The sequence below is a fragment of the Pundamilia nyererei genome, unplaced genomic scaffold (assembly GCF_000239375.1).
Source record: "Pundamilia nyererei isolate P.nyererei 1_Seehausen unplaced genomic scaffold, PunNye1.0 scaffold00451, whole genome shotgun sequence".
NCBI classification, from domain to species: domain Eukaryota; kingdom Metazoa; phylum Chordata; class Actinopteri; order Cichliformes; family Cichlidae; genus Pundamilia; species Pundamilia nyererei.
Window position 1 is genome coordinate 220,883 of NW_005187852.1, and position 9,453 is coordinate 230,335.

The 9,453-nt window shown below is 42.3% G+C and overlaps 1 protein-coding gene and 1 long non-coding RNA gene across 5 annotated transcripts in view; one reads left to right on the plus strand and one right to left on the minus strand.

Annotated features, from left to right (window-relative positions):
- Positions 1-3,452: 3,452 nt before the first annotated feature.
- LOC102204575 (uncharacterized) lies at positions 3,453-5,641 on the minus strand. Its single transcript, XM_005753689.1, has 2 exons — positions 5,155-5,641; positions 3,453-3,832 (listed from the first exon to the last, which is right to left on the minus strand). Exons 1-2 carry the CDS (start codon positions 5,566-5,568, stop codon positions 3,569-3,571), a joined length of 678 nt encoding a protein of 225 aa, XP_005753746.1. The 5' UTR covers positions 5,569-5,641; the 3' UTR covers positions 3,453-3,568.
- Positions 5,642-6,933: 1,292 nt separating this feature from the next.
- LOC102204856 (uncharacterized) overlaps positions 6,934-9,453 on the plus strand; it is a 21,628-nt gene continuing 19,108 nt past the window's right edge. For 3 of the 4 annotated variants that reach the window (XR_001290644.1, XR_001290645.1, XR_312341.2), the window contains exon 1: positions 6,934-7,117. This is a non-coding gene — a long non-coding RNA (uncharacterized LOC102204856). Of the gene's footprint in view, positions 7,118-8,503; positions 8,886-9,453 lie in introns of those variants that run through there. The other variant, XR_312340.2, reaches the window with a different exon arrangement.

Sequence of the window (9,453 nt, forward strand, 5' to 3'; positions counted from 1 at the left end):
TGACATTTAGACCCTCCCCTGGATGTGCCCTGTTAGAAAAGAGAATATCCTGTCAAATTAAGGCTAAGACTGTGATGTGTTTGACTTCAACTAATATCAGTACATAAATGTGTCACCGCTTCCTTCTGTTACATAATGTGGTAAAGTGCTGTAGGCTACATGTTTGGTAAAAATGATTTAAACAGAAGTGGTTTTGTTTTGACATTCTGGTTTTAGTTTGAGTGTGAATATAGCACACAGCCCTGCAAGTTCAAATTTTATTCGCCACATGCAGTGGCAGGTTGCCCTGCAGTGGAATGAACCCGACCCCCGACCTTACACACACAACACAGACATCACATGGGGATACAAGTCAGAGAACGGTTGCATTACAGAAAAACCACTGAAATGTACACTACAATAGGAAAGTACAAGAGGAAAAAAAGAGACCTCTACTCATGCTGGGCTGGAGGACAGCATGAGAACAGGAAACAAAAAAACTCTGCACAGAAAGCATAAATGTCAACAGTACAACACGTGACCAGCAACAGGGGTGGGTAGGGGATGAGGAGTAATCCCAGGCAACACAGCAGCCATCCTGCCACTGCGCCGACTCTCCAGCATGGGCCCAGACCCGCCCGTGTTCCCAGGAGGCAACAAGCATCGAAGGCGTCGGAAGGGGAGGGGGATGAGTGAGTGCTTATCAGTGTAAGTGTATGTGTGTGCGTGTCCATAGTTCAGCTGAGACAGTGTCCTTTGCCCTGCCAGGCTAAGGAAACCGTCTTCCAGCCAACCCAGGTGGCCTTGCAAATATGACATCCATTATTAATTGAAGTCATGTTTAGTCCACATAACGGTTTCAGTGAACCATGCACTGCCCAAACACATTCAGACTTGCTAAAACAAAACAAGGCAAAGCTTCAGATAAACCTGCATAAGTTACTCTACATTTACACTTTGCTGTTTGAATGCTTTGCCTTGCTGTGTCACACCTAAGAGGATATTCAGTTTTACTAAGTTTCACCAGGCCTTTGCATGTAAGTCGTCATCATGTTCAGTCATCTGATGAGAAAAATCAGCCATGGCATATTGTCAGACTCATGGTAAAAGCCCTCGTACGGCCCACTTTGATCTAAAGGGTGCAAAACCAGAAAAACTCCCCTTAGTGTCAGTGTGAACAGTATGACTCGTGCAGTTTAACTGCATGATGTAGAAATACTGCTGCAGTAATGTATGAAGATGTGCTCACTAGTATAAAAACAAAAGGTTTAGTGTAGTGTCGTGATTAAATTTCAAGAAAGTAACTCACGCTATTTCACAAAAAAAGTATTTTTATTTTAATCAGAATATATAACAAAAACAAAATCCCCCACAAAAAAAATTACGTTTTCTATGTTTTAAGTGTTATTGTTTATCTATTACTTAATTGTTTTAGTGTAGTATGAATGGCAGTGGGGGATTCTTTTATGCAAACTGTAAAAGAGAAAATACACTATCAATTCAGAATCTCATGTCCAACATCACATATTCCAAGGTTGTCCAGCAGGCCAGATTAGAGTCTCTGCTGGGCCGATTGTGGCCCTCCGGCCATAGGTTTGACACTCCTGCCCTAGAACATGCTGTCCAAACATCTTTCTTTTTTCGCTGTCTTACAGCTGCTAACATTTCAGCTTAGGTAAAATTACAGTTGATGACATAATAATGTTGAACTGTCTTAGCAGTTCGTTCAGTGAAACTATGAAATCAGCTCCGCCTGAGAGTCAGGCATCATCCATGCATACATACACTACCACTGTTACAGTATCACGCTATGATATACCGCGCTATATTGTAACATACATACAATTCTATTCTGATGTTGTGTTCTCGTGTTCTACACTGTTCTATGACATTATATTCACGAGACCCCTGGTGGGCTGTGAAGGAACTGCAGTGTCAAATAAACTATTCTAAGTACTTAAGGAAAAAGAAGCTGATGATTGTTATTTAACAGAATTTGAACTTTGCGCGATTTCTAAATGTCTAAATGAATTTAAAAAAATACAATTTTGATCAAAAAGTCAAAAATTAATAACACCGTGATTCTGAAGTGAAGGGGGCAGTATCATTCGGCGTGAGATAAAAACGTCCGAACGCTTAAAGATCGATCTCCATTTAATAACCGAAATTATATTTTGATCAACAGCTTATTAGTATACAACAGAGAGCTGCAACAGTTATTAAAAATCACGTATTCCGCATAAACCTGTCGTTTTTACCATCGAAAAAAACGATTTACTGTTGATTTATTGACATAAAAATAGGGTCTAGACTCTCGTGCTTGAGCAATAATTGGCCATCATTAATAATCAGAGCCAGGAGGCCGAGCCTGTTACTACAGCGCTGCACACAGGCCTGTGCAAATCGTTTGGCTCAACCTGAGGCCCTTTAGGCCACTAAATCCAATGTGGCCGCTCATCTGATCGTTTAAACCCTTTTTTAAGTCGTTTTTGGTACATTCAAAGTGGAAGTGTAGGCTTTAGGTTTTTAATGTGTATATCGCACATGTGTAGCATTCATTTCATTCTTTAAGGAAATTCGTTTAGTGAATGACAGACAGAAAACTTTTTTTTATTTTTCCAAAAAAGAGAGAAAAAAAAGACAGATTTAAATAGCTCTACATACTATTGTCATGCTGACTTTCCGATCAAGTCAGTGATGAAATAGGACATAATGTTATCAATGAAGTGTTTTCTGTGTGTTGACAATACCACACATAACGATCATACCGCGTTTTGTCAGTTTTCAACCAGTGAATCATTAATTTGACCTTAAACACTTCGGTGGATGTGAGCAATCATTACGTCATTTAATCCGAATTCTATCGGAAAATACAAAGAGAAAAAATATGCAGTGATTTGTGTTAAATAGTAATAAATAAATAAATGCTGATGTAAAAATTACCGAACAATTTGTCTTTGTATCCGCCTCAGAAAATGTTTGTGTGGAGAGCGAGAGGGTTTGCTTCATTAGATTCTGAGAGGTGTGGACTAATTTCTGCTTCTTATTTAACGAAAAAATAAATGTAAATATACGTCTACAAATATTAAAATGAACCCAAGAAGCACTGTGGCCTAAAAATGTATTCATGTGTATTGTTTAATGGTATCATGCGTTTGACGTTTATAAAATGGATTCTAATAGGAAAAGAAGGTGAGCCTGGCTCTACATAATTTATTTTCATTTGTCAAACCACGTGTTTCCGTCTGGAAGGAGGAACTCTTAACCTCAGCCGAGGCCTGATGGAGCAGGCGAACCACGAAGTGTCCGTGAAAAACTTCACCGTGAACACACTCAGGCCTGTGAGGCCTGAAGGCACTGAAGGTGACCGTGTGTCACCTCACTCAGGCAGTGGTGTAAGCACGCTGTTTATTTAATCACACACAGCTGAAGCAAGATATTACAAAAATAAGAAAAAGGAAATTAAGACAGGAAACAAAAGCTTTAATCGGTGTAAAAAAAATCATAATAATAATTATAAGCTGCACACATAAATAAGCTGAAGCGCATTAATAAGTTAAAAGTTGTCACTTATTGATCCTAAAAGTCTTCAGACGTCTGCCTGGGACGTAGTTGATGGATTGTGGCCATTCATCTGCAGAGGAGGACGATGGCTCAGAGGCTCCGACGCCCCATTTACATCATGGTGTTCATCTCTGGGTCCAAAGCGTCGGAGAAGACGTGACAAGTACGTGGAGCAGTGAGATTTCAGGAGCCATCCACACACAAGGCCGCAAACCAAAAAGACCACAGCTGTGATGCAGACAGCGGCCAGAGTTCCCAGTCCGCTTACTTCTGAAGTCGTCGGTGTCGGCTGCAGAGGATACAAGAGCAGAAATGCGATCAGATTCATGGAACTTTACATGAAGCTGTTTCAGGTCTGACATATAGCCGTAATGATGTTATCTATTCAATCGGGGGGCACCACGTTGCTCTTTATGTGGTGTCTTAATACTGAATCTCTTCCTGTGGCAGGCTAAATATGTGTCAGTAGTGATGTCATATGACATGTTGCAAAAATGGGTTGCATTTATGTTACTGGTATACATTTTTACATAATATAAAGTATCATATCGCATTATCTGTTATATAGCGACATGCATTTATGTTCATTAGCGCACAGAACTGTGAGACAAGCCGAGAAAAGTCTCAGAGTGTGGGGCTCCAATGATAATGGCCTCACCAATCGCCAGCAAAGCGCAGTACATGTACATTAATGCAAATATGTATGACAACTGGAAACAACAAACTTGTTTTATTGATTGAGACAAATAAGACGCTCTGCAGTGTCATCAGAATATGAAAGCACGCGAAGAGGAAATACGAGCTGATTCAAGAGTAAACAAATGCGTCAAAGCCTCGATAGTTTCGCCTCACTTGACAGAACTGTGACTGATGTGGACAAGAAGACTGATGTGATGATGTGATTTACTTTTTCAACACTTTGATTTTGTTTTTTTATTCTTTACATATCAGCATAAATAGCAGTATTGTAAATTTCCCTGATATGATTTGGAGGTTGCATCCACACCTGAGGGAGCAGCTTCACCACCAGTTGGGCCTGCACTATATGCACCTATAGGTAAGACACTGGCCTGATGGGATTGACCTCAGGACTGCTCCACCATCCTGCACTCAAAGGATATATTAGTTTTAACTGAAGATTAGGTGCTCTGTGAGGCACGAAAATGCTGTTTAACAATATTTGACATGGTTTTAACATGTTTATAATGCCTGTCTTTCATTGAACAGGGTTGAAAATCAGTGTTTTTGTGTTTACTCGGAAAAACAAGGAGTTGTGGATGGACTGTGAAAATCAAAGACAGATGTAGTTCTATAAATAAAGGAACAGAAATTTTGTCTTACCCTAATAATGTGGGTAACATGGTTGCACTGGTTTCTGACACACTCAGACTTGTCAGAAATATTACACCAAATATGAATGACCTATGTTTGACTCATAGTGTCAGCATGGGACTCCATCATTTCACTTCCTCTTGCAGGATGCAGCGTCTTTCTGTTGCGAATGCTCAGCAGAAAAACGCAGGAGAGGAGCAACCAACACAAATCGCGCTGTTTTCTTTGGAGTCACGTGTGAAAATAAATGAAACACACATTTAAAGTCAATGTACTCACCATCAGTGTAGGCTTTAGCGTGCTGGTCAGGGATTTAGGGACGGTCTCTCGAACTCGCAGGCGCACAGCTGAGCGGTGTCGCTCCGTCTTGTCCACGTCACAGAAATAAACGCCTTGATCCCTCAGGTGAACTCGCTTTATGGTGAGGGACAGGTCTGCCCTTTGGTACCAGTCTGATGATATTGATACCCGGCTTTCAAAGTCATTCCCATAAGTAACCTGTGGAGGATTCAGCTCCAGCACCACCTCTCCGTCTCGCCTCCACTGCGCAGACTTCACCCTCTGACCTGCTGTGATGGAGCGGCACGGCAGTGCAGCATCCTCACCCTCATCTACAACAACTTCAGAGGGCAGGAATACTTGCAGATCAGTGAGCTCTAGCTTCCCTTTCTTCTTGCATGTAAAGTCATACATGCCCTGGTCATTTAAATCTACACTTGTCAGTTTTAAAGAATCGCTGCTTACAGTCACCCGGTCAGTGTAAGCTCGCCCCGGCTCCCAGTGACCATGAAGAGACGCCACCACCTGAATGCTGCCGTCCTTCAGGTGTAGATTCAGTGCTCCGTGTCCCTCCATGCACTCGTCTGAGAGGGGAAACTTAACATCATCCCCTACACTCGCCTGGATCAAGTCTCCAAAGACCTGGCTGATAAAAACTAGAAGAAAGGCTGCAGAGACCGGTAACCGCAGCATGCTGGCAGTGTGGCAGTGATGAGACTTCTTGAATCCAGCTCAGCGAGCGCTGGTGGGTCGATGCGGGTAGATGTAAAGGGTCGGTTTGGAAGACAAAACCCCTTCTAAACGGGGGCGAACAGTGGTAAGCCAAGGTAGTTTATAATAAAACTTTATGAAGTTAATTATTATGAATTTGCCATAAAAACAAAGAATAAAGCAGCCTTGGCCAGGGGCAACAAGAATTAAATATAAAAAAGAAAAGAAAAAAACAGCGGCGAGCGGACACGAATATTAAAAACCTTTGAAAGTCCCATAAAATACTAGGACAGGCAGTATCCTCACATGTCCTCTTCACTCCCTCCTTTCGCTGCCGAACTAATGGAAAGGGGAACAGCGGCTGTCACTTTTCTCATAAATACCGACGGTTTCTCATTGATCATCCGGGTCGATACTTACCCCGGGCAGACGCCTTTACCTTTGTCGGCAGCTTTACAACGGTGATTCGCGTTTCGCCCCGTCAAGCAGACTGGAAAGTTCTCCTGTACCTCCGAGCACTCCGTTGAAAGGTGTATCCCACGGCCGTCTCCGTCTTTGCCACTCTGCGAGGCAATAAGGGGATTGGTTCTCGGTGCCCTCAAGGCTCATCTTGATTGGTTAGTTTGGTGGCGAGTGTTCACGTGTGGGGCGCAAATGTACGCACGCGCCCGCAGAAACACGCTCCCAGTTTGAACGGGAGATTTCGGCTTCATTTTTGCACACTGGTAGGAGGCGATGTCGCGTCGTCCATCGTTTATACAGCCATTGGTTTGTAAACAAACCTGACTGTACAAACTTACGTCATTTCAATTCCTCCCCTTCAGTTCCTCCGACCATCGCCGAAACCGCTGTCATGTCCTGTAGCGAGTGTTACATATTTATTTCACGTTTACTTTTGGTCCGTATTAGTCTAACACAAACAGTTGTAACGCATTTTATAAATCCAATTTCATTAAAAAAATCAGAAATATTAGAGAGGAATTTTACATACAAATTTTAGTGAGGAAGACCAGCTGTTTATCATTACAGAGCAATTCATTTGCCTTTAAAGGAAAGGAGCCACGTCTATTTCCTGCTTTTTACGTTCTCGTCATAGAGTTGATAACGGCGGTTAACAGAGGAAGCTGAGTAAAAGATTAATACAAATAAGATTTACACCATCGGTCTATGCAGTAATCTAGTTAAAGACATGGCAAAGTTAGTAAGGAGCTTTTTCTTCACTCTGGATTTAAGAGGACCAGTCGTATTTCAGGTAACCGTTGTACCTCTGCTAGCTGCTCGTTAGCTTCGCTGAAGCTAGCAACAATGTTCATGGTTTCTCATGAACATCCAGCAAATGTGAAGTCGTTGACACGTACGGCTGGTTATTGGAACTGCTCAGACAAAGTTTAACTAACGGACAATGGGGCGACTCTATTAACTTGGCCAAAGGAAGGACTCTGCTTAGCACGGTGGCCTTGTAGCCTGTGCAGACTACGTGGACCAATACAAATATGGCCTTTTCTTTGCCGTTTTAGCTCTTCTGTGCGACCAGAATTCAAGTTACGCTTATTTTGACTAGAAAAATCACAAATAGTGTTTGTGCAACATTTTAGTAATGCGTTATAAACACCCAAAACACGCAACTGAAACGAGGCAGGGTGTGGCAGCGGAAGAGCATACACTATTGCCTAAAGTAATCACTTGTCTGCCTTCACAGACGTGTGAACTTGAGTAACATCCCATCGCATGAGTTGTGTGTTTTTTTAAATGAAGACGTTATCTCACTGATCCACTTAGTGAATACACTGAGCTTCAGCTGGCAGACAGTCTGCTCTCCCTGAGCTGCTGTATAGGCTATCAGTCAGCAGCTGTCTTAATGTCGGCGGACAAGTCTTCCATGCGTCGCACAACTGGATTTCTGGACATGCTGACGTTGTTGAAGTCCTGCACTTTTTCCAGGCACATTATTTCAGTGACTTTAGCGAGGCCGTGTTTTATGAGGTCTCCATCTGAAAAAGGCTTGCCATGTCTTGCGATGAGTTGGGCGACCTCATAGCTGGCTATTGAAGCCTTTTTCCTGGACAATTTGAGCATGAAATAAATACTGTTGCTGACCCTGCAGGAGAGCTACCCTTTCTGCTCTCGCTCAGCACTAGTGTAGGATGCATAGGCCTGATGTTTGGTTTCATAATGATGTAGTACATTATACTCTTTCATAACTGCCACAGTTTCAGTGCAGATCAAACAGACACACTTCCCCTTGAATTCTTTGAAGAAATATTCACTCTCCCACCGTGTCTGAAATTTTCTGCACTCACTTTCTATCTTTCGCTTCTTTGGTTCTGACCTATTTAGTAACTTGGGGTAAATTTCTTCTGTGATTGTCCTTTTTGGTGGAGCAACTGCCTTGATCAACAGTAGCTGGTGTTAAAACTAAGACGTGCAATACACTCAAGCAAAAGTTGAAGTGCGGGCCATATTCTATTCTATTTATAAAATTACTTGCGGGCCAATTTAAAAATGGGCCCGCGGGCCGGAGTTTGGACACCCCTGCTGAAACTGAACGACTTGTTCGCTTCACTGAATGCAGTGTGTGTGTTGTGTGCGTGCGTGTGTGCGTGAGAGTCGTCTTTTATCAGTATTGATGGTGTTTAAATGGGAAATTACTCGCACAATGTAACTGAAGTAGCTTTAAGTGGTTAAAGTCATTCAATAGTAGATTAGCATTAGTTTAGTGTCATTAAGCCTCTGGACGAGTCCACTGAGCTTCAGCTGGCAGACGGCCAGCCTGTCAGCTGTCTGACAGTTATGTTGTGAATGCAGTGGAAGTGAGTGTAGAGAGAGGGAGAGACCAGTTTCAGTTATTATCAGTAACCTAAAGACTGAGGTGGTGAGAGGCGTAGCAAAGTGCAAGGCATTGCAATGCGACTACACTGACAAGAGTGAAAGGATCATCTGCTAATGTGATGGCAATCTGACTTACTGACTACTGACTTAAGAGTGTCCGTGGTGTCCAGCAGGGTGATGGTCGACATCTGGTAAGAAATCTTGTGCTCTCTGTCTTTTGATGAACTGCCCTTTTCTTTGTGTCAGTGAAATTTGTAATACAAAATCCAACATTGATCATAAAGGTTGTCAAGTAGGCTACATCTTTTTGGCTACTGATTGATTTCTCAGTGATTTAGATTTAGGGTGTTACAGCCTTAAAGTTTTATGAGGATATTTCAATAAATTTGTGATATTATTCACAACGATATAGAAAAAAAAATTGAATAAATAAAATGCTGAATAAAGTGTGTCGTTATTTCAAACAAATGAACAACACACTTCTTTGTTTAAAGTGAGCATTTGTTGGCACTTGGTTCACATTCACTGCCTGCTTTCTCTCACGCGCGTCACAGTCTGGTTGCTCTCAGCGGTGTGTTTGCCTCAGGCAGTGAAAACAAGTTTGTTGTCTCCACAGTACTTGTGGGGTGCACATAAGTGGTCCGCATGTGCGCATTCGCTGTTAAAATAAAAGACGCGCACCAGATAAGAAGCTGCAGCGCGCGTTTGCGTCCATATAAAAAGCACTGTTTTTGTCCGCTAGAGTGGGATTTTCACGGC

Coding starts and splice junctions, on each gene's coding strand:
- LOC102204575 (XM_005753689.1), bottom strand. CDS start 5,568: ATGTATGACTTTACATGCAAGAAGAAAGGGAAGCTAGAGCTCACTGAT. Junction 3,833..5,154: donor CGCTAAAGCCTACACTGATG/GTGAGTACATTG, acceptor TATCCTCTGCAG/CCGACACCGACGACTTCAGA.